We start from the raw sequence: 26,335 nt of genomic DNA, 5'->3' as shown, positions 1-26,335 counted from the left end.
GCACCATAGTACACATTTGTCAGGAGCTCTTCCGGAGCAGCCCTGTTAGTTCTCTCATATACTGCAGACAAGTTATATTTGCATGATTTAGCTTATTCATCATTCATAATTAATTCCTCATTCACGTTTGCTTCATTCATGTGACCGACCAATACTGGTTCATGCATGTGACAGACCAATACCTCACGAGGCTTCTTCTCTCCAAGCTGAGACCTTGAAACTGGGCATACTGCCAAATTGCAGATACTGATAGTGAGGATTCGTTCAATCAGTCACTTGCATGAACACAGAAATTGGTTATTAGAAAAACACAAACTTAACATTTTCCATCACAATATACAGTCATATTTTACAATGACACTTGTTGATCCAGTTGAGGTCATGTTTCTGCTGTAAATGTCAGTATCTGGGTGATTACCCCAGCACCAGATAATGTTCTGGCTGAAATTATCTGTGCTCTAATCAGAATCTTAATTATTTCGGGGAAAAAGACAGAGCTTTTGCACGGTCACCCCCCCAAAAATTATATTAAATTATTAATTATATTTTCCATTGATTATGACCTGCCACCTACATCAGAGAGAAGTGTCAAGGGGTGACATTAGTTCTTAAATGTTCTTCAACTTAAATGTACCGAGCACTAACAGAGAAGCACTACTGAAGTGAGTTGATGAGACGGATATGCTAATGCCAGTTAAACTGCCTACATTTTTTGCCTATTGCATTACACTATAATTGCGGGCAAAATTGCACTATATGCTCTATATACTATACCACCATTCCCCATATTATAGTGTACCAATTTTAACTAGGGCCTATAGGGCTCTGGTCAAAAGTAGTGCAGTATATAAGAAATATGGTGCCATTTGAGACACAGTTTCTACTGGAGGGGTCAGTGGGGGCCAAGCAGACCACATATCAGACACGCTACTAAACAGGTATTACTACAGCATGCCGCACACGGTCACACACACAGTCACACGCAAGCCATGCAGGCACACACACCACACACACACACACACACCACACACACACACACACACACACACACACACACACACACACACACACACACACACACACACCACACACACACACACACACACACACACACACACACAACACAGGGGTAAAGCTGCCTCCTCTTCCCAGTGTGTGTCCATCCTCCAGATGACTCCTTTCATGAAAATATTAAGTGTCCTCGTTGTGAGTGAGTCACCCTGCAACAATATCCTCTATATGTTATCTGGGCCGAGCAAACCTTGATCACATTGTATGTGTAATCTGAAACGCTCAGTACAGTAATCGTGGGCTGTGGGTGATGAGCAGCACAGGAGACCTTGCTCGTCATCAGCTCTCCTGCTGTTCCTTTGTGGCCCTGCCAAACCTGCCCACAAATGGGTGTCATGACTCATGTCGTTGTTCGTTCCTTCTCAAGCAACCCATCTACATGTCTAAAGGGATATGGCAAAGAATCAGCTGACGGTGAGGGCAGATACGGTTTTCACGTCAGTCCCAGTGTAGTGTCACCTGCCAGGCAGTGTTACTGTGTGTGTGGGCCACCAAGGTGACACTAGGACACATAACACCACGAGTCTTTGATCTGTCTGACAGGAGAGAGACCTCTTTAGCAACGGTGGTGCTTCCCTGATCTCCAGTTTTAGTGTAAGTTTCACTGGAAAAGATACACAAACATGAGCCAACAACATCCAAGCTGCCAGTAACCTTTCCTCGCATAGCCTTAGTGAGTTCCAATAAATTTAGTAATTTATTTTGTTTATGGCCTTCAGGTAAATTGATGAGACATGATAATATGACCAAGCCATGATTAGATAGGATGAGACCCTAGATCTGAGACTGTTAAACTTTCAATAGAAAATCTCCAAACATACACTACGTTGGGTGCAGAAAGCCCTGCTCAGGTTCAGATGGATCCAAGGTGTTAATATTATTAAATCAGACATGAATGTATTTATGCAATCTAAGTCAACGGGAGTTTCGGAAAATGCTACAGCGGAATGCTCAATTAGGAGTGCTCTACTGAACACGACTAACTAAGCTGCCTGGGCCCCAGAAGTGGAACACACATGGGTCTCCCCTCATCCGGGAATCGCCGTCTGGACCAAAAAGCACTCTTCCAGCAGATCTCCACATCCCCACTCCTCCTCTCCGTTTCTCCCCGGTGCCATCTTGCACTATTATTGTGCACTCATCACATATGTCTTTCACCGGGGCCAAGCTCCAAAGTTAAAATAGGATTTATTGGAGTGTGAAAACTGTTTCAGATGCAAAGTTTGGATTAGGATGTATTTCTGAATATAAAAAGGCAGTGAGAGGTTGTGAAATGATTTGCATAAGTACAAGGGTCTCAGAGGGTTCTCACACCTCACGGATTGAACTGCTACAACAAATCTTGCCTGTTTTACCAAAGCAAATGGACAAGGTTCTGTTGAGTTACACCCCTCAGGACTCTCGGCTATGATCTCAAACTCCAGGCATACGGAATAACTTAAGTTTTTATACCAATGTTCCTATTACCTCTTAAATATATATATATATTAATTTCTGACATGGCATTAAAATCTACAAAAACCACTGAAAAATAGCTTATATCTCAAGGCCATCAGACTGTTAAACAGCCATCACTAACACAGAGAGGCTGCTGCCTACATACAGACTTGAATTCATTGGCCACTAACAAATGGATCACTGGTAAACACCACTTTAATAATGATGTGTACATATGTTGCATTACTCATCCCATATGTATGTATTGTATTTTATACCATCTATTGTAGCTTGTCTATACCACTCGGTAATTGCTCATCCATATATTTATATGTACATAATCTTATTCCATCCCTTTAGATTTGTGTGTATTAGGTAGATGTTGGGGAATTATTAGATTACTTGTTAGATACTGCTGCACTGTCGTAACTAGAAGCACAAGCATTTCGCTACACTTGTAATAGCATCTGCTAACCATGTGTATGTGACCAATAACATTTGATTTGATGTGATGTGATGTTACATTTACGTGTGGGTGTGTGGGCATCACCTACATTTCTTTCTAACGGTGTTCTATATCACTGGTGAGAATGTAACATGGTGACTGTTACATCACATCTATAGTTACTTAAAGATGCAGTTTGGGATCTTATGAACTTACAAATTCGTAACATATTGTACGAATTGGAATTCCTAACATACGAAATTGATGACGTAGTACACAATTGTGCACAATTTCCGGGGAACCGTTTTGGCTTGTGAGCACTACTTTCAAAACTTCTGGTGGAAATTATACATAAGCTCTGGAGCATCACTTTACTAACCCATTAGAAAAGAGGCTGATCTGATCCTCAAAAGGGAGGAAAAGGTTTTTCATGTCAAATGTTACCCTCTCCAGTCAGGTTTGAATGTACAGCCAGCATCGTTCTGACTTTTTCATTGCATTCTAACAAAATACTACAAAGTCCCCTTAGGCTTCCAGACCACTGCACCTTCAAGTGCATCCGAAAAAATCCATAAACTCCGTGGCTACATCATTTTTCCATTCAGACTGAAATGCTGTCTCCCTGTTGCCATTAGGCGTGAACGGGCTCTGTGGGGGATTTCCGGTTCACCAGCTGGGATAGAGCATGTTGACATAAAATACTGTACATACTTCCCCTGATCAAGCTCTGGAAAAACTGTTTTCTTTTTCCATACAGAATGATTAAACCCATCATGATAATGCATACACTTCTAACTTACCTCCAAGAGAAAAACAGATTTGATAAAGAACCATGTTTAGCTGTAATTAACTCATGTGTCTGCTTTAATCTGCACATTAATTAATCAAGATCGGTTTGAGATTCTAAACATGGTTCTTTATCAAATATGTTTTTCTCTTGGAGGTAAGTTGGAGATGTAAGCAATGTCATGATGGGTTTAATCATTCTGTTAGTCTCCAGTCATGGGGTAAGGTTCAGATTTTGATTCATTGAGTGTTTCCAGAGAAACATAAATCACGCACATCATCAAACTGCTTCTATCACTCCAATGAATAGAAGGTAACACTTGGAGGCCATACCTGCAAACATTTGAAACAGTTTAAACTTAAAATGTGCATCAGCCAATTTAAATCGTTGATTTACTTGCACGTGATAGAAAGCTACATTGTAGCTGCTACCAGTTCTCACAGTCTCACTTCAGAATTAGACGTTCATTCATGTTTCTAAAATGTCAACTGTTGAAGTTGTTCCAAATGTCAAATGTAAGGTTACGTTTAGGCATTAACTCCACATTTTTAAGGTTACAGTATGGTTAAGTTCAGGTATTAACTTCAAATGGTTAAGGTAAGGGTTAAGGTTTGGGATAGGCTTAAAATAAAAATATCAAAAAACAACTTTCTATCACTGGATTCAAACTTGCAATCTTTGAAATCAGAGGCAGATGCTTATGCTTATCCGCCATCCCTTTCCACTGCACTGTAGCAAAACCCAAATCTTCTTCAAGGTAACAGCATTCACTATTGCCCCTACTGGCCAGTTTCCATGTCAATTCCCGATGTCCTCAGACATGGATGGACGTCGAATACTGACTTGTATCATGGGTGACCTGGCTGTGTAGTTGGTCCCATCAGATAACCTGGCACATGTTAGCCCTATGCTAACCTCACCAGATGACAGTGATTATTTCCTGTAACAAATTTTTGCATCAGCCTATCAAAGACCTTAGACTTTATGTCCACCAACCAATGACATTTCTTAAAAGAGGTCAACCCTGGCCACAAGATAGATATTTTAAACCTATAAATTCAAGGTTTACTTTTTATCTGTTGGTCTGTAACAAAATGCTGTGTGCCAATATTGCATTGATGCATCCTCGACTAGGCTACTACAGTAGCTACAAGTACTACTCTCAGGTTTTCGCATATACACGTATACATTTTTTGCATATTTGCACCCTTCCGTCCTTGACTTATCCTAAATAAGTCTATTTAACACACGTATGTTGTAGGAATTTCGATATCACAAACATAATTTGTGTTACATGCAGTTTTAAGAGAACATTGTAAATGTATCATGCAGGTAAGATGTTAAATTTCAATCAGAAAGAGTAGATTCTGAGGTTTCCAAAACCCTTACAATTGCCAAATACCTCTCAAAATTGAAGAGATGAGCTCTATTGCAAAATAAAACTTTTTCTAAGAATATCCACTGTTCTATGCGCTCCACACGTGAGCACGTGGCAACAGATAGTCTACAGTGACATAAACGAATGAAAATACTATTGTGTCCTTTGAAATGACTATTTTTCAGTATTCTGATGTTACCCAAGACCTTCATATCACAACCAAAGGATACTTTTTCCCATAGCATATATATTTAATGTATTTATTATATATGTTAGAATGTTTGAGTCAAAATGACTGCTCAACGGCTCAAAGGGGGTACTTGAGGCCCGGCTTTTCTAGTGTTAAATGATTCATCCTTAAAGAGGAAAGTTACAAAAGCTATTTAAGACCGGTTTCCCAGAAGATAAAAACACACTGCTCAAATTTCTACATGTAGGAATGTGAGGTAAAACACTACACTTTGAGTACTGATATTAAGCCTCGATTCCAAACTATTCACATGTCTACAGTTGCATCGAAAGAGGCTGAGTTATGTTTAGCCTCAACATTACATTTTATGTTAAAGATGTGTGTGTGTGTAGTTTAGCCAGGTAAAGGGCAGAAAGGTAGAAAGCTCACATACAGTAACATGATAAAGGCATGGAGAGTGGTTCTATAGGGTTTCAKAGGAAAGCTTTTCATTAAACAATCAAGTGGAAAACCTGAATACCTATGTAGGGCTATGTGAGGGAGTGAGAACACACTGTGCGTCTACCGTTCTTTGTCTGTGTGCATATATGCATGACTCAAATGTGCAATACCATACCACAACTTCATACTGTATATCACAAAATAGGACACAGCACTGACACAGAGAGAAGCTGGATTCTAGATTGATGGATGAAAAACAGGAATATGATCAGAAACCTGCAGAGAAGACAAAGGAGCATGGACACCGTCACAGATTACTCTCAACAGCAGACAATAAACATGTGGATTCAAAGATTCAGAACTATATACAATATTTATTGACAATGGMTTTTTTTTCTCCATGTGTATTAAAACAGGTAATTCATAGGTTTCAGTACAGATCTTGTTCTGGAGATGCTCTTTGTGAGTGGCACGAAGAGGGAGGGGTTGCCGCTCTCTGGAGTGACAATAGAGGGACCGCCTAGGGCAGGGCAGGAGGCTAAAGCTTCATCTGTGAGTGTGCGCAAACACACTGTCACCAAAATGGGTCATTTAGGCTCTGACGTCACTTCTTCCGTGTCATTCACCAAGAGGAATCTTTTTATCGGAGTATACAAATATAAAAATATATGAAAGCAAATGCGCTGTGAGGTACAAACACATATTTCAAAGTGAAGCCATTTTATGAAGCAGACATTTTGCCAGTCAGAGATGTGCTTTCAAAACATCCCACTGGCTGACATACGTGCACACTCTCACACGGAAACACACACATACATACATATATAATATACTACAAACAGTTGTACTGTGGCATCACTGGGCAGATTAAGACGGGTCTGTAGCACTTCAGTAGTGAACTGGTTAGTTAGAGTTGTGCGGACCTGAGATGGGTGACTTAACGCTAGCTATAAGAGACCCATTAGTCTCCTTTTCACTTGACCTGTGCGCATGTGTGTGTGAGTGTACATGTACGTATGTGTCTTTGTGTGTGCGTGTGTGAGCGTGTGAGTTTGTGTGTGTATGTGTGCATATGTACAGTATTTGTTATATCTTTCTGATCAGCGGAACTAGAAATGCTTATACTCTTGCTTACATGTCACAGCTAACTCAGCCATGTGCTGCAAAAGAAGAGTACCTACATTCTTGCCTTTGATAATGCTTTAAATTTGGCCAAACTAAAGAAATTGTGATTTGAGTAATTGGAGCATATTGAAAACAAATTGTGTATGTTTTACTAAGTGATRGAATGGTACTCTTCAAAATATTTACATTATTGTTGTCATATCAGCTGAAACCATGGAATTGCTTTGCATTCGTCTTACAGTAAAGTACAAATCAGGAAGTAAAAATGTATTTTAGTATTTTCTAAAGAAATCTGCAAATATTTACAGGAATATTAGGCTCCAAATGATGTTTTACTAACATATTATTTTACACGTACACCTAGAAACAGGTTTTGGAACACCGTATTGTAAGCCCTACCCCAACTCTGTGAAAACTGTACAACACCAATATCAAGATATTTTTGTAGAGCAATTTACATATAAATCCTATTTAAGACAAACGTATATGTAGATTATCTGAAAAGAAAAGAAAAGAAATGCATGGTCATATGAAAATATATTAGCAAATTGGTGAACGGTCATGTGCTTTACACAAACACAATATTGTGATGATAAATAAAACATGAGTAAAAAGGACAAATAGCWAAAATAACCAGCCATCATATAGATGTAGAATAGGTTAAATAGCCATAGTTAATATGCATGGTTATTAGTGGAGTATTCAGTTAAACRTTCACTCCAGGAAACCCATGTAAAATCACTTAGGTCTTGTGTTGCAGAAATGCACCCAAAAAGTTTTCCTGCAGTACAGGTTTGACTGAATTCCAGCCTTAGTCTCATGTTTATCTGGTATCACTTATTATCAACTTTACAATCATTATATTAATAGTAAGTATACTTCTATCACCACTTCAAACAATAATACAATGTTAACACGAAGAACAGATATGCTTTCTTTCTCCCATGTGCAAAAAAACAACACAATTATAACATTTTCCAAACGATCCCATTACTTATTCATCCTTAAACATTTACATTATGTTCACCGTGTCACAACAAGAGTGTGGTGGCAACCTTTGTTTGGATTGTGGAAAAGTAAGTATAAGAGCAGGGGTTAAACTTTATGGGCCCGGGACCCCTTTTGTGATAGGAAATTCATCAGGGATCCCCTCATAATCCACTCAAACTTCCTGAGTGGCACAGTGGTCTAAGGCACTGCATCTCAGTGCAWGAGACATCACTACAGTCTCTGGTTCAAATCTAGGCTGTATCACATCTGGCTGTGATTGGGAGTCCCATAGGGCGGTGCACAATTGGCCCAGCATTGTCTGGGTTTGGCCAGGGTAGGCCGTCATCGCAAGTAAGAATGTGCCAAGTTAAATAAAGGTTAAAAAAAAATCTGWAACTTGAGTGCAATAAAAATAGCATACAGATGTAGGATCTTAATTTGATCAATCTTTTGTTGCTGAGAATTTTCCTGCAAAGAAGGAAATGCAATCTTGTAGTGTACTTGTAGTTTTAAAAAGGCATCTAAAGTTTGTAATTTCCACTTTGAAATGTCAGACTTGATTTGCCCTAACAAAACCTACCCCTACACATGTTTTTATGAATTATAATCCACATAATAATTTGCATTTCCTGTTGCTGCAAGATAATTTCCTTGCTGTAGCAAACTGTACAAGGTGTTTTACTATGATGTCTGCAGTGCATGGCTGGACGAACCAAGTCTCAGGCCCGGTGGAAAAACCCACTTMGCATCGAAGAGAAAATGTTGCAGTTTTTAAGCTGCCACTCTATACAATTTTACATAATTAGAAAGACAAATGAATTGCATTTATGTTCAAAACAAGTATTGAGTTGAACATTGGATAATTGGTGGAGTATTGTGGATACCAATATCCCTGTGAGCATCCCAGAACCATTTTGCCCATGGTTAAGAAGATACTGTATGTTATAGATTAATAGAATGACATAGTATTGTACTGTATTACAACCTCTAAATGTATTCCACGACTCTCTTGGACAAAATTTGTTTAATCTGTTGTTGTTAGCAATATTCATAAAAAACTCAAATAAAAAATATCTGGCTGCGGACACCATTTTGGGAACCCCTGGACCTAATCAAAAGCAAGGAACTGAACACAAGTTGACAGTATTGAGAAAATAGTATGTAGATGTAAAGCATGTAGATGCAATGCAATATGACATATTTTGTGAATATCAATGATGTTGAAAACAAATGCAATTGAACTTGAGGTGATGTCACTACATCTGCATTTAAGGAAAATACAAATGTTCATGGACATGTTTTGTATATTTTATTGTTACCGATCATCTAGGGTTCATCAAACACTAAAATGATCAGAAATCACTAAGATAAATAATTTATAATATTTGTGCATTRATCCCTGTTTTTGTCTCCATTACTATTCCAAGGAGCATAAGAGAGAAATTGAAATGATCTAGTCTAATCCTTGAAACTATCTCTGTTTGGAGGGAGCACCAAGTTATTTTGGAACACCTACTATACAGCCACTATGGCTTTTGTATCGGTTTGTGCAAAATGTTGTTTTATAAAGGCAGTGGTCAAACATGGGAATTCCAACATGTGTACAGTTCTTCATGAAGTTTCACTAATAAGGTAAACAAACAGACAGGAAAGTAGTAATATTACAGTATTGTGTGTTTTGGTGTCAAAAATATTTTAGAGGTTTCTTAATTTACAGTGCATTTGGAAAGTATTCAGACCCCTTGACTTTTTCCACATTTTGTTACGTTACATCCTTATTCTAAAACGAATTGACCCCCCCAAAAAACGCATCATCAATCTACAAGCAATACCCCATAATGACAAAACGATAAACAGGTTTCTAGAAATGTTTGCAAACGTATTAATAATAAAAAATAGAAATACATTATTTACATAAGTATACAGACCCTTTGCTATGAGACTCGAAATAGAGCTCAGGTGCATCCTGTTACCATTGATCGGATGTTTCTACAACCTGATTGGCGTCCAACTGCGGTAAATTCAATTGATTGGAAATTATTTGGAAAGGCACACACCTGTCTATATAAAGGTCCCACAGTTGACAACGCATGTCAGAGCAAAACCCAAGCCATGAGGTCGACGGAATTGGGGTCCGTAGAGCTCAGAGACAGGATCGTGTCGAGGCACAGATCTGGGGAAGGGTATCAAAAAATGTCTGCAACATTGAAGGTCTTCAAGAACAGTGGCCAACATCATTCTTAAATGGAAGAAGATTGCAACCACCAAGACTCTTCCTAGAGCTGGCCGCCCGGCCAAACTGAGCAATCGGGGGAGAAGGGCCTTGGTCAGGGAGGTGACAAAGATCCCGATGGTCAATCTGACAGAGCTCCAGAGTTCCTCCGTGGAGWTGGGAGAACCTTCCAGAAGGACAACCATCTCTGCAGCACTCCACCAATCAGGCCTTTATGGTAGAGTGGCCAGAAGGAACCCACTCCTCAGTAAAAGGCACATGACAGCCCGCTTGGGGTTTGCCAAAAGGCACCTAAAGGACTCAGAACATGAGAAACAAGATTCTSTTGTCTGATGAAACCAAGATTGAACTCTTCACCTGAATGCCAAGTGTCACGTCTGGAAGAAACCTGGTACCATCCCCAAGGTGAAGCATGGWGGTGGCAGCATCTTGCTGTGGGGATGTGTTTCAGCGGCAGGGAATGGGAGACTAGTCAGGATCGAGAGAATGATGAACAGAGCAAAGTACAGAGAGATTCTTCATGAAAACCTGCTCCAGAGCGCTAAGGACCTGACTGGGGGCGAAGGTTCACCTTCCAACAGGACAARGACCCTAAGCACACAGCCAAGACAAAGCAGGAGTGGCTTCGGGACAAGTCTATGAATMTCCTTGAGTGGCCCAGCCAGAACCTGAACGAACATCTCTGCAGAGACCTGAAAATAGCTGTGCAACGAGAGGATCTGCAGAGAAGAATGGGAGAAACTCCCTTAATACAGGTGTGCCAAGCTTGTAACGTAATACCCAAGAAGACTCAAGGCTGTAATCGCTGCCAAAGGCTCTTCAAAAAGTACAGAGTAAAGGGTCTAAATATTTACGTAAATGTGATATTTCAGTTTTTWATTTGTAATAAATTTGAAACATTTTCTAAAAAACAGTTTTTGCTTTGTCATTATGGGGTATTATGTGTAGATGAGGTGGGGAAAAAACGATTTAATACATTTTAGAATGATGATGTAACGTAATAAAATGTGGAAAAAGTCAAGTTGTCTGAATACTTTCCAAATGCACTGTATGTTGAATGTTGATTCTACTACTCGCGATGCCATACCTAGGCGTGATTCTTTATGGAGTTTCACTATTAAGGTAAACATTTAAGGAAGAGTAGCATTGTTACAGTATACTTATGGTAATGATTTGTCAGAAAAGTAGAGTAATGGAATGTACTGATAACCAAAAAGAAACATATCTTTAAAATAAAAGAGGACAGCCCCTTTTCAATTGAGATTTGGAGCAGTGTTGTGCTTGTATGTATTCTGGTTCATTTTACCAGCTTGCAGAGCAGGCTTTTCTCTCTTTCGTACATGTTCTTTTGTATGGTTAATATCGAAACCTGGATGTTTAAAATGGCAGTAATGACAATGTATATTTAGTATGTGGAGTTGCTCAAAACCGTCATGCAAACCCTTCCAGCTTCCTGAAGTGAATTATGTCATGGACAAACGCTGGATGGATCCTCTCTGGAACTATGATAGACACCATTCCTTTTTTAAACAATCATTTACAGGAGATATTTACACATCATGGTGATAGAAAATAATGGCTTGTGATGCATCACAAAATGCCCATGATAGACGCCTTAACTGCTGGCTCAATGTCATCAGTCATTAGGAATAGGAATGACATATCAGATGCTATCTGATGCTTCTTAACAAACTAGAGCCAATGTGCGTTTCTGTATATCTATATGAAGAGCAAGCATGAACAAARACATCATTGTATCCTGTAATCTTACGGATATGTGAACAAAGGACTAAAATGGACAAGGGACAATATGAAGATACACATTTGTGCATCTATCTTCAAGATATCTTTGATCATATACAGTATCTATCCCTGTGTCACTGACTCGTGAACTGCATTGATGACGAATGCAGGCTTCTCTTTCTCAGTTTCTCTCTCTTCTTRTGTCCCTTTTTTTTGCAATATATTCAACCTCTCAGTTGACAGGGGGCTTGAAATTTGATCAATCAAGTGAATATTCTGTACCTTTTCTGAGTGAATAAGCTACGAAAACAATGTGAAACCAGGAATCAAAGGCTTAGTGATACATTTGTCTGTAAGGTGTGCTATAGCATTCAATGTGAATCGTCTGTAAGCTTTACCTTCTAGTTTCTTCGGTCAAGGTTTGGAATGATGTTAGTTTCTGTTGTTTAGAATATCTACGACACTATCAAATGTTTTCTTAGAATTGAAATAATGCTTCAAAGAAAGTGTATGATTTGTCAACTATATCAACGTAGAAAAGGTTGGTTAATCATAAAACCCTCATGCTATGACTTAATATAGCAATACTATGAAAATGGAAAGTTCACAATACAAAGACAAAATCAATTGTAGGATAAATAACATCCCATCTGTCTCTTTGAATGAATACATCTTAGAAAAGATTGACCTGAATGTGCTTGTAGCTGTTTTAAGGAATGTCTTTAGTGGTCTGTGAGTCATTTTAAAATCAATATATCATTAATATTTCTAACTATGTTTTGGCAACAAATTAAATATAGATTGTACAAATAAAACAAAAATATATGCACACAAACATTTAAAAATGATAAAATACTATATTCACTAAATATTCTAAATTATAAACAAAAACTCTGGTKCAGGCACCATATATGTTCTGAATCTTTCTCTCCTCTAAGGTTTTCATGTGTTAGCCAGCAATTAAGGTGTTCCAAGCTCAAATGGAATCAGTCCTGATTTTGTTTTAGTAATTCAGTCTTGTGTTGCAAGAACAAACAGCAAAATGATACCAATTCAGAGAAAAACAAGCAACATTTTTGTTGTTTGTTTTGTTCTGCCCTTGCTGAAGTCCATTTAGTTGACGTAGTAGAGCCAATAGATAATGTTGAACAAGGAAAATACAGTGGGGAAGATCATTCTCGACCACTTGTCGATAGAGTTTACATCAGTTAAGTCGGGAATGTTAATCTTCAGCTGAGAGGCACGCCTCCGTAGCCGGCTCTTCTTCTGAGTCACATGCCGCTCCAGAGTGTTGCGTCCAAAGTTGTGCCTGGCCTGCAGCCCTGCTTTGCGGTACTGCAGGGTGGAGCTGTCATAAGTTAACATTGTGCTCCTGGGGTCACTGAGACCAAGGGTCAGCTCRGACGCTCCCATCTCATTCTTAATTTCTATTGTTCCCAGTAGAATGTTTTCATGTGGGTCCATCTAAAAGGTGAGAAATGATACAAAGAGTTTAGTTACAAAACGCTATATCCACCAAGTTTTGTTTTTCATCAGAAATGATTGCTTATGGGTACCTTCATGTGTGTGTAAAATATAACTGTTCTCAGATGTTTTATTCATAGATTTGAGATTTRCCAATGCTTCCCACAGTTGTGTCGAGTTGTCTGGATGTCCTTTGGGTGGTGGACTATTCTCGATACACACAGMAAACTGTTAAGCGTGAAAAACCAAGCAGCATTGCAGGTCTTGACACACTCAAACCATTGCACCTGGCACCTACTACCATACCCGTTCAAAGGCACTTAATCTTTTGTCTAACCCATTCACCTCAGAATGGCACACATYTACAATCCATGTCTCAAGGCTTAAAAAACCTTATTTAACATCTCCTCACCTTCATCTATACTGATTGAAGTGGATTTAACAAGTGACATCAATAAGTGATCATAGRTTTCACCTGGATTCACCTGGTCAGTCCATGTCATGGAAAGAGCAGGTGTTCCTAATGGTTTGTACACTCAGTGTACATCCATTGTTTACCTGGTATGGAATATTCTTCTCCTGTATACTTGACTGTGTTGTGGTTGTCTAACCTAGCTATCTTAYGAGGAATGCACTAACTGTAAGTCTCTCTGGATAAGAGCATCTGCTAAATGACTAAAATGTCAAATGTAAATATTTGACAAAGATCTCATATTATTGTATTAATATTTAAAAAGAACCCCCCCCCACACATTTGTTAGCATGCATGAGTCTGACGGTCCCTGCGTAACAGCAACCGACAGGGATGGTTGTTAGCAGGGGAGTGATTGCCGCCAACCAGGGCATCGAGATAAGCCTGTTACCTCACTCTGCTAACGGAGTGGGGAGAGCCAGGCATGGAGGAGGAAAAGTGTAGGGCATCACCCTTGACAGGGTGTGTCAGCGCTTCCATCCCTAAAGGTAAATTGCCAACATATATTGATGGAGCCTCCAAACTACCCTCYTGGGGTAGTCGCTTCTAATAGACTGTGGAGTCAGACATGAGAGATGCAATAAACTGACTCGCAGAAGTTGATAACACAGCAGGGGCAGAGAGTACCCCAGTTAACTGGGTTCTCGTAATCCATCTGAGGCATATGCATAGTGTTTTTCTCAAAACCTGCTTCATCCTCTAGGACTGTGCCCTCAGTAGAGTGGCAACAGGCGTACTTATACACGTCACTGAGCGGGTGCACGTACGASACAGTAGCCGACACAATGACGTAAGTCGTCAACCAATGTAGCTAAAAGGAAGAAGGAAACATCCTGGTGACCCAGATGTCCTAATCCTAAGCGGTAGAATTTGTACACTCTTTGTGTCATAAGTCGTTTTAGTAATCTAATACTAGATTTAAAATATGTTTGTAATTGTGTCTGATATTTTGTTCTTTCTTTCAACTCAACACCCCTTTGCCKGGACACGCTAGGAATGGAGGAACCTGGTTTTATCACCCTTCTCCTGGTGGAGCCGACTCTGGCTGACTACCTCAACCCCACATGCCATGCAGCTAGAGCAACCGCTACTTCCCTCCGTGAAAGATGAGGTGCTTTTCCGCCTCCATTTTCCAGAAGTTGTACAATAACGTATGGTATAGGGGTGAGGACAGAGAGGGCACGGGGAATTTAACACATTATTGCACAATGAGGCTTATCAGAGGGGTTGGGTTAAATGCATTCAGTTGGACAACTGACTAGGTATCCCCCCCTTTCATTTCCCATGTATTCACCATCTACTAAAATGGGAAGCTATCAATCACAGCGTTTATTTGCTAGATGTTACTATAGAGTACTGCAGATACGTACATACAATTAAAATGTGTTTAGAATGTGCAAACCAGCATCTAAAAGTGGAGTTCAGGGGAGGACAATGATGGTGGTGGAAACTATAGGTAAAATGTAATAAGTGGTGTAAAGGAAATACCAAAGTCGTTCTAGTTGGGTTCTTTTTACTATATGTTGTCACTCAGTTGTTAATCCAGTACCTTATTCTTTTGATCGCCTAGTCCCATCGCTGCATCATCCACAAAGATTGGTTCCCACATTGAGTCATGAGCGTCAATATCCCTCTGTTTCATTCTCGCATACAGAGTATCGTCTCTCTGAACTACATTTCCCACCAACCACTGAAAGCATACACAAATCATTATGCTCACTTGGGTCAGCTGCTAGGAGAGGCAACACAAAATAGACAATTCAGGTAAATGTAACCATGGTCAGAGAGGCAGTTAATGCAATTATCAAATTTCACTGAAAAAAAAACAAAAAAAGGAATATCTATCAAATAATCAGCATACAGTGAGGCACCAGGAAATCCGGTCACATGTTATGTCGTGTTCACGTGATAGTTGGAACTAGGAAACTCTGAAATTCCCGATTTACTAATTGGTTGAAGCATCACGTGCATAACTACAGCCTGTTAGCAAGTCGGACATTTCCAAGCTTCTTAGTTCCGACTAGCACGTGAACGCGGCAATAGCACCAGGTATAAACAAGGCTTAAAACAGGTAAATGTAACAGGAAGAATACTCTTCACAAGCTCCACAGGCTCTCCRACGGGCTTTAAATGTTTCCTGGCATTTCATTCCATTTCATTTAGGCAAAAGAAACTGAGAAATTCTCTGCCTGTGTGGCAAATTGCCTTATTTGGAGTTCACACAAGACTGGCGTAGGCTTATTAAGGCTTGTTCTCCTTGACGGTAAAGCAGAGTAGCATTAATCCAACCCCCCTACTTGAAGTGGTGACACTCTTCATCATGATTACCTTACTGGTCTTCACTACTCTTTAGCTTCACAGTCAGTTCTTTCAATAATTAAATTCACTTTCATAAGGTGAAGAAAGAGAAAACATCAGCTTCATGTACAGTAAGCTCAAGAATCAAGTCACTGCTTTCATCTGAAACTGTCAGCTCTCAAATGAGTGTGCACGTGCGTGTGTTTGTTCACAGTGAAATTATGAGAATAGGACTGGACAGGAAAAACAAGTACAGCGATTCACAATAAAAGGGAAGACTAAGCACTCATTTCCATCAAGTATGCATTGTATGACAAGTAAGAATGTATCTAAATGTGCACGAAGATGATTCACTACCTAAAGAATTTGGTTATTTTCAAGGCTGTGATTACATACGGTAACTTGTATCATCTATCCAGTTGGGCTACTCTTTAAAATACTGGGTATCCTATCAAGTACATGGTGTGTACTGTACCTTYTTTGGATCCATTCTCATGTTCTCGTTGTTGGCGACGGCTGCTTTCTCAGCCGCCCTCTTCTGGCGCTGGGGTCCCCTGCCGAAGAAGATGTAGTTGACCAAGGCGTACTCCAGCAGGGCCAGYAAAACGAAGACGAAGCAGCCCATCAGGTACATGTCAATGGCCTTGACATAAGGGATTTTAGGAAGGGTCTCCCGCAGGTGAGTGTTGATGGTGGTCATGGTCAGCACAGTGGTGATTCCTGGGAAAATAAACCCACCCATCATCACAGAGAGACTCCCACAGAGAGAGCTACTCAAGCCTTGACCACAGATCTGAGGGATCAGATACATCAGGTTTGTTCTGCTTCTCATTTGAATGTGCTAGCAAGCAGACTGCTGTGACTGACACGGCATCTCCTGTTGACTTCCACAACCTTTCACAACCATTTCTGTTTAATGATGACAGTCAACTGGGAGGTCAGCTCACTGTTAAAAAAAGGGGTATTGGTGTTTCTTCTACTTATATGGTGAAGCTAACTGATGTCATTCAATATGTTCTTGTTTCAACTCTTTTATGACAGATTAATCTGCCTTTTTTTTCCCGTATCGACTCCGCAATCTATAATTGACTTCATATTCCAGCTCTGATTTTGGTCAATGACAAGAATGACAAGATAGAAGCTGGGCATTGCATCCATACACAATTGCAATGCACAAGCCATACCTCTGTTGTTAGTGCCTATAAATGACTGAAAGCAGGACAGGAGTCAAACGGTTCCTGAACKGAGGTCTGATTTGGGTTGACCAACCCCCTGTCCAGCCGCCTCCATTATCAAGCATTACATCTGGTTTTCATGAAATCCCATACGTGCCTCCCCTCTCGGATAAATAAATGCAGGTCAGTCTACAATCAAGGAGAGTGCTGCTCTTATCGAGAGAGCCAGCAATGTGGACGGGTGAGGGAGAATGGAGCTCTCTATATCCTATGCAGGCAMGCAGCACCACAGACCTCATGGGCCAGACTTATGCAATGAAGGTTGACAGCGAGAAATTATGACTTCCAAAATACAGGGAACAAAAAAATGCAGAGGCACTCAAATCAGAGTGGAAAGAAATCACTTCAGTCATCCATCACTCTACTTTAGGAAGCATCTCGGTTGTTGTGTTCTGTAAGGCTGCTGCATCATGCTTTTTCTCCAAACCGATTTTGCTATTTAGTGACTTTTTTCATGTTTCTCTTTACTTTTTTTGTACCAAGAATTCATACTATTATCAAATATGACCGCCAAGCACTTTTGGACATCGGATCAACAGTTACTAACCTCGATTTCGATTCAGCTGTTCTTTAGTTCCTTTGTTTCATGGGGTACCAAAATGCAGCAGACATAGATGCGGTAGATGGGCTGGCATCKTGGTTAGAGAAAATCAACCAGAAATCCCCTCCGTTTCATTGTCCAAATGTCCAGTCACACGAGAAAAAGAGCTTCATTCGAGAGTCTCCTATCAGAGAGACTTAAAAAGCTGCAATAGTATATACCTCACAGAAACATGGATGGCCCAATCTATGAACATGGAACAGTGGTTTCTCCATGCAGCAGCACGATCGGACAACAGCAGCCTCGGGCAAGTCCAAAAGGGGAGGAGTCTGCCTTTTCCTAACAAGACCTGGTGGCTTGCTTCCAGTGTAGTGTGGATGTCTCAAGCTTTTGAACATCTGACATAGAATACCTCATGGTACCAAGAGAGTTCTCATCTATTATTATCATGGCTGTCTACATCCCTCCACAAGACAACACCACCTTTGCACTCAAACTATGATGCATGAACAAACAAGAAAGCACACACACCAAGGCAGAGTTTCACTAAAATTCATACAAGGCCCTCCCTCACCCTCCCTTTACCAAATCAGACCATGACTCTATCCTCCTGCTTCCTGTTTACAATCAAAAGCTCAAACAGGAAGTACCAGTGATGCACTGAATACAGAAGAGGTCTGATGAGGCAGGAGCGAGGCTACAAGACTGTTTTGCTAGTACAGACTGGGATACGTTCTGGGATTCATCTGATAGCYCTGAGGAGTTTACCACATCAAAGACAGGCTTCATCAATAACTACATAGACGACGTTCCCCCACAGTGACTATACATGTACGAACGTATCCAAATCAAAAGCCATGGATTACAGAAAATATCCATTCTGGGCTAAAAGGCTGGAGCTACCGCTTACAAGGAATGGGACACGGACATGGGTGGATACAAGAAAGCACGCTACGACCTCCAACGAGACATCAAACATGCAAAATGACAATACAGGAGGAAAGTGAAATCCTATTACACCGGCTCCAACTCTCGTCGAATGTGGCAGAGCTTGCAGACGATAACAGATTACAAAGTGAAACCCAGCCGTGAGATGCCCAGTGTCAAAGAACTCCCAAACGAGCTAAATGCCTTTTATGCTCGCGTCGAGGAAAACATAGAGCCCTGCCCCTGTTGTTCCGGATGACTGTATGATCTTGCTCTCCAGGGCCGAAGTGAGTAAAACTTTTAAACAGGTTAACACTCGCAAGGCCACTGGTCCAGACAAAATACTAGGACGCATTCTAAGAGCATGCGCAGACCAGTTGGCAAGTGTCTTCACTGACATTTTCAATCCCTTTTTGTCCCGGTCTGTAACCCCGACATGTTTCAAGCTGACCACCATTGTCCTTGTTCCCAAGAACTCTGAGGTAACCTGCCTAAATTACTATCGCCCTGCAGTACTCACATCTTTAATTCTGAAGTGCTTTGAAAGGCTGGTCATGACACACATCAACAGCATCATCCCAAACACGCTGGACCCACTCCATACCGCCCCAACAGACCCACAGATGATGCAATCTCAATTGCACTTCATACTGCCCTCTGCCACCTGGAAAAAAGGGGAAATAACTATGTGAGAATGCTGTTCATATACAGATCAGAGTTCAACACCATAGTCCCCTCCAAGCTCATCACCAAGCTCGGAACCGAAAACCTCCCTCTGCAACTGGATCCTGGACTTCCTGACAGGCCGTCCCCATGTGGTAAAGGTAGGCAACACCTCCGCCAAGCTGACCCTCAACACGGGGGCCCCTCAGGGGTGGTGCTTAGTCCCCTCCTGTACTCCCGGTTCACCTATGACCTCGTGGCTTCGCACGACTCCAACACCATCATCAAGATTGAGGACGACATGACGGTGGTAGGCCTGATCACCGACTGCGATGAGATAGCCTACAGGGAGGAGATCAGAGACTTGGCAGCGTGGTGTCAGGACAACAACCTTTCCCTCAACGTCAGTAAGACCAAGGACTTGATTGTGAACTACAGGAGAAAGGGGGGAGCGCACGCCCTCATCCACATTGACAGGGCTGTAGTGGAGCGGGTCGAGAGATTCAAGTTTATTGGCGTCCACATCACTAAGGACTTAAGATGGTCCAAACAGACCCGCACAGTTCTGAAGAGTGCTCGACAGCAACTCGTCATCCTTAGGAGGCTGAAAAGATTTAGCATGGGATCACGGATCGTAAAAAAGTTCTAAAGCTGCACAATCGAGCGCATCTTGACTGGTTGCATCATGACAAATTCACCGCCATCGACTGCAAGGCACTACAGAGCGGGGCGGCAGGTAGCCTAGTGGTTAGAGCGTTGGACTAGTAACCGAAAGGTTGCAAGATCGTATACCCGAGCTGACAAGGTAAACATCTGTCGTTCTGCCCCTGAACAAGGCAGTTAACCCACTGTTCCTAGGCCGTCATTGAAAATAAGAATTTGTTCTTAAAGCAGATAACTGACTTGCCTAGTTAAATAAAGGTAAAATCAACGGCCCAGTACATCACTGGGGCAGAGCTCCCTGCCATCCAGGACTTCTATATCAGGCAGTGTCAGAGGAAGGCCCGAAAAATTTGCTCTTCCCATCCAAGCAATAGACTGTTTACTTTGCTACCGTCCGGCAAATGGTACTGGAGAATCGGCTCTGACCAACAGGCTCCGAGAGGTTCTTCAGCCAAGCCATAAGACTGCTAAATAGCCATAAGACTACTAAATTGTTAAGTAAATGGTTACCCGGTGTCATGTTTTACAAATGACAGGCGCAGGAATACGTGCGGTGACAGGCGCAGGAATACGTAATAGGGGTTTTTAATATTCCACCCAAAAATACAACATGCCATGAAAAGGCACGGGGACGAAGCCCATAAACAAAACAAGTATACAAAAACACAGGGAGCGAAAAAACAAAAGAGCGACGTTAAACCTCTAATAAATACACGGGACGAGACCCGTAACAGCAAGTGCACAATAATACACGGGACGAGACCCGTAATAACGGGTACACAATACATGCAGCACGAAAGCAGAAACAACAAAGCATAGGTGCTCACAAGACCAARGGACATGGGAACAATAACCGACAAGACAATGGTGAACAGAGGGCACTTAAATACAATTACTAATCAAGGGGAATTGGAATCAGGTGTGTGTAATAAAACAGTTCAGTGACACCTAGAGGCCGGTGACGTAGACCTTCGGAACTGGTACACGGAATGAGCAGCAGTACCGGGGGAATCCGTGACACGCGGACTATCTGCATTGACCTTATCTATACACACTCACAAGACTATATATACTCACTCACACACACTACACTGACAGTCTCTCACAAAACCCACACACACACACACACACACACACACACACACACACACACACACACGCTGCTGCAACTCTGTTCTTTATTGTTACACTTATTATTATCTATCCTGATGCCTAGTCACTTTACCCTGCCTTTATGTACATATTGTATCTACCTCAAATACCTCGTACCCTTGCACATTGATCTGGTACTGGTACTCCCTGTATATAGCTTAATTCCTGTATAGTTTATTCCTCTTGTGTTATTATTTGTATCTTTATTTATTTTTTCTGCATCGTGTCAAATTTGTATTAATCTTTCATGTGAACTCAAGAAAATATGTTTTGGCAATAAAAGGTGTGACTATTAGAGATTCAAAACCATTATAGATCTTAGTGAAAAGAAACAGCATACCACCCTGTTAGTGTGTGTACAGTATGATGTAGTGTCAAGGCTCTTTTCTATCCATAGCTTTGAAGATCCTCTCCGTGGTCACGGAGACTGAATTCATGATAAATGCTGCATATGTCTGCTCAATCAGAAATCCCCGTCAACATTTTCCACGGACCTTCAGCGATACATCCACGATTACGGATTGAATCCAGCCCTTACACTATGGATTCCCGCTAGCTTAACCATGCCTCAGACTTTTGCATTGGCTAAGGTTGTTGTGAGCTTAGTCATTGGTCACATGACAAAATCCATGACACACAAGTCCCTACCTAAAGCCACTCTGGCAGCAGAGGCATCATAGTTGATCCAGAAGGAGACCCAGGAGAGGATTGTGATCAGGATAGAGGGCATGTAGGTCTGCAGGATGAAATAGCCGATGTTCCTTTTTAGCTTGAAGCTGAGGGAGAGTCGGGGGTAGGATCCTATACGGAGAGAGATAAACAAATAGGCATTGTCAACGTAAGATGACACAAGACTAACATACATGCATACAGGTGGTGGGTCTCCTGGGCTTGTTTGACCCTTGTTGTGTAAGACACTGATATTTCCCTCTGTCCTCTCATCCGGATCTGTTTCTATTGCCTTTACTTTGCTTTCTGCGTGACTCCTGAGGCTCTCTACAGTATACAGCTAACAACCTATGCCTGACAAAGGCTGCTTGAATGGTCCCACTCCCTGTTGTCCTCTCCAATAGCTCTGTTGAGGAAATACTCAGCAGAAAAAAATCCTGGTTCTGGCTTTAACGGTGTGGCATCAGCATTCTCTTGCATTATCAGTTATGCCTATAGCCATATGCATGTAGAGAGGGGTTCTTTGCCTGCCTAGGAGAGCCCTCTATTTTTGCTTACCTAAGCTTTATTTGAAATAAACCCAGTAGGCTGTTCTATGGTACTCTAGCATTACTTGAACATGCTCATATGTTTGTGTCCTTGGGGATTGGGTTGTATTTTGATTATGTTGTATTATTCTATTAAAATGGCAGGCGAGGGACCATTAGAGCTTCATATCAAGAAGGACCCACGGTATAAGGAGCTGAGGAAAAGCCAAACAGCAGGTGCAGTAAGAGTAGGAGAAGAAAGATGAATGTATTACTGTGTGGGCATAAAAACACCTCTGGCACACATCTCCAGTGAGTAGTCCACAGTTAGCATCCGTGAGTTTAGTGTGCAGCGCACGGCAAATAGAGATGCASGAAGGGTTTCCTCGAGGACTAATGAAATAGTGGGGTTGTTACGGTTACAGAGGGGAGGTGTTACGATCTTGTTAATAGAGCAACAAGGGCATTTGTCCTGTCCTTATCACATCATAAGGGGGTTGTATTGGATAAGTGCCAACCATTTCTGCTGATGTGTACTTCTCCATGTGACCTGATGGTCAGTCCTTACTACTCTCAGCATGCTGCTGTAGAAAATGGGAATCCCCCATCCTCAATGCCTAAGCAGTGCAGTAACAGCAAATAAAGAAACAGGTGAGCTATAACTACTGTACATTCTTTATGCATCAGAAAACATCGGGTTTACCAGTTAATGGGGACACATGAGCTCTGTAATTGTTTGACTCACTCTGTCTCATTGTATTGCTCCAATTCAATAAAGCAGTTTCCCCGACCCTCTATATACAATACCATTGTACTCCTGCCTGCTTGCATGACAAATTCATGAATATGAAAATGTAAGATTATGAATAAATCATTCCATCAAACCATTTATTTTTTAAATAACACATGAGCATGCTCCGTTTCTGAGGGCAGGAGTGGCCCCCATTCTGCCTGTGGGACTTGTGCCAGTTCGGCTGAAGCGGGAATGTCCCACATCCGTTCCGGCACCACCACGCAGTCTCCCATCCACCTCACTCTCTGGAGCCACCATCACTCCTCCCCCTTCATAGAAGCCTCACTCTCCTCCCACCTCCCCCCTATGTGCCAAATGTCCTGGAAATAGAATGCATGTGCCAGCCTGTCAGAGAAGATCCAATGTCAAAGCTATGTGCAATCAGGGAAGATCTGAACCTCTAACTGACCTATAAAGGGATGCACTTCACCAGCCGACCCATTGCCACCACACACACTTCCCCATGTTCCTTGCACTGCACAGCGGGGGGCTCTGGACCGGCCTGTGGCATTACGGAAAACCAGCTAGACTGATGTAACATGGCATTTTCTGGAAATGCTAAGAGCTCTTACTCAGAAACAGGCCAGAGATAACCTTGTGAGAGAAGCCGTTTTTGTCTGCTCTGCAGTCCTTTGTATCTGTACCTAGCTATGGTGATGAGTTAATGAGAGACGCTTCATTGAGGGGCCTTTGGGGCAAAAGACATCACCTGTAGAGAAGACGACATTCTTGGAGATGAGTTTGTGGTCCACAATGGAGAACTGGGGGAGTTCTATTCTCTCCACCCCCGTCACAGCGTTGTCACCTCCTCGCCAGTAGAACTCTATGTCATCAGTGGTGTACCCATCTGAGGAAGGGAGAGAGACAGGGCATTTGATGAAGAACAAAGAAGGAAACTGCAAGTTAGTAATGTAATTAATGTGTATGTGTCTCAAAGGGTTATTAATTCAACATTAACACTTGTAGGCACACAATCATCAATAAGGCATACCGATAATGTGTTGACTGAATCATTATCATTATAAATACTGTAGTGTAAACCTAACATGTCTACCACTTGGATCGATACAAATACACTCCCCTACGTATTTATTTGGAKAGTGAAGGTAAAACATTTAAATTGGTTCTATACTCTAGTATTTAGGGTTTAAGATCACATTTTTTATATGAGGCGACGGTACAGAATGTCACCTTTTATTTGAGGGTATTTTCATACATATCTGTTTTACCGTTTAGAAATGAAAGTACTTTACTGTATGTATCTCATACCRCCATTTGAAGGTGTCATAAGTATTTGGCCAAATTCACTTAGAAAGTATTACATTTAGTCAAACGTTTACAATTTGGTCCCGTATTCTTAGCACAAAATGACTACATCAAGCGTGTGACTACAAACTTGTTGGATGCATTTGCAGTTAACTTTGGTTGTGTTTCAGATTATGTTGTGCCCAATAGAAACTAATGGTAAGTCATGTATCAGTGTCATTTTGGAGTCACTTTTATTGTAAATAAGAATAGAATATGTTTCTGAACACTTCTACATAAATATGGATGCTACCATGATTATGGGTAATAAATATCATACTCCCCCCCCAAAAAATGCTAACCTCACCTGTTATCAGTAATGGTGAGAGGTTAGCTTGTCTTGGGGACGTGATCTTTGTGAATCTGTAACTTTCTCATCGTTAGTCATAATTAATTTATTAGTTAATTCACATTAATGTAGAAGTATTCAGAAACATATCGTGTCTACAAACACAAGTTTGTAGAGTCACAAGCTTGATGTAGCCATTAAGTACTAGGAATATAGGGACCAAATACTACACTTTTGACTCAATGTAATACACTATAATGGAATTTGTCTAAATACTTATGAGACATTTAAATAGGCGGACTAGATACATAAAGTGCATTCCTTTCTATGAAAATACCCTCAAATAAAAAGTTACATTCGGTACTATTGCCTCATAATTATAAAACATTTGATCTGAAATCCAAAATGCTGGAGTATAGAGACAAATAKAAATGTTTAGCTTCACTGTCCAAATAAATATGTAGGGGAGTGTACACTATAAATACAAAAGTATTTGGACGTCCCTTGGAATTAGTGGATTTGGATATTTCAGCAACACCCGTTGCTGACAGGTGTAGAAAATTGAGCACGCAGTCATGCAATCTCCATAGACAAATATTGGCAGTAGAACGGACTGCCACCAAAGGTGGCACAGGATGCCACCTTTCCAACAAGTCAGTTCCCTGCTAGAGCGGCCCCGGTTAGCTGTAAGGGCTGTTATTGTGAAGCGGAAAAGGCTCAGCCGTGAAGTGGTAGGCCACACAAGCTCACAGAACGGGACCACCGAGTGCTGAAGCGCATAACAAAAAAATATCTGTCCTTAGTTGCAACACTCACTACCGACTTCCAAACTGCCTCTAGATGCAATGTCGGCGCAAGAACTGTTTCTTTGTGAGCTTCATGAAATGGGTCTCCATGGACGAACAGCCGCGCGCAAGCCAAAGATCACCCTGCGCAATGCCAAAAGTTGGCTGGAGTGGTGTAAAGCTCGCCGCCATTGCACTCTGCAGCAGTGGCAATGCGTTCTCTGGAGTGATGAATCATGCTTCACCATCTGGCAGTCCGACGGATTAATCTAGGTTTGGTGAATGACAGGAGAATGCTTCCTGCCCCAATGCATAGTGCGAACTGTAAAGTTTGGTAGAGGAGAAAGAATTTGTTCCAGTGAAGAGAAATCTTAACGCTACAGCATAAAATTGCATTCTAGATAATTCTGTGCTTCCGACTTTGTGGCAACAGTTTGGGGAATGCCCTCTCCTGTTTCAGCATGACAATGCCCCTGTGCACAAAGCGAGGTCCATACAGAAATGGTTTGTCGAGAATGATGTGGAAGAACTTGATTGGTCTGCACAGAGCCCTGACCGCAACACCCTCGGGATGACTTGGAACACCGGTTGCAAGCCAGGCCTAATCACCCAACATCAGTGCCCGACCTCACTAAGGCACCCAACATCCAGTGGAAAGCCTTCCCAGAAGCATGTAGGCTGTTATAGCAGCAAAGGGGGACCAACTCCATAT

The 26,335-nt window shown here is 41.4% G+C and overlaps 1 protein-coding gene across 1 annotated transcript in view; it reads right to left on the bottom strand.

Moving 5' to 3' along the window:
* Positions 1–6,103: 6,103 nt before the first annotated feature.
* LOC111980382 (gamma-aminobutyric acid receptor subunit beta-2) overlaps positions 6,104–26,335 on the bottom strand; it is an 81,627-nt gene continuing 61,395 nt past the window's right edge. The window contains exons 6-10 of the mRNA XM_024011107.2: positions 23,954–24,091; positions 21,904–22,056; positions 16,550–16,794; positions 15,326–15,466; positions 6,104–13,304 (exon numbers count right to left, since the gene is read on the bottom strand). Of these exons, the coding sequence (XP_023866875.1) occupies positions 12,954–13,304; positions 15,326–15,466; positions 16,550–16,794; positions 21,904–22,056; positions 23,954–24,091 (1,028 nt within the window). The 3' untranslated portion in view covers positions 6,104–12,953. The remainder of the gene's footprint in view (positions 13,305–15,325; positions 15,467–16,549; positions 16,795–21,903; positions 22,057–23,953; positions 24,092–26,335) is intronic.

The sequence above is a fragment of the Salvelinus sp. IW2-2015 genome, linkage group LG20, assembly GCF_002910315.2.
Source record: "Salvelinus sp. IW2-2015 linkage group LG20, ASM291031v2, whole genome shotgun sequence".
In the NCBI taxonomy this organism is placed as follows: domain Eukaryota; kingdom Metazoa; phylum Chordata; class Actinopteri; order Salmoniformes; family Salmonidae; genus Salvelinus; species Salvelinus sp. IW2-2015.
This window is presented reverse-complemented; position numbering and strand designations above follow the sequence as displayed.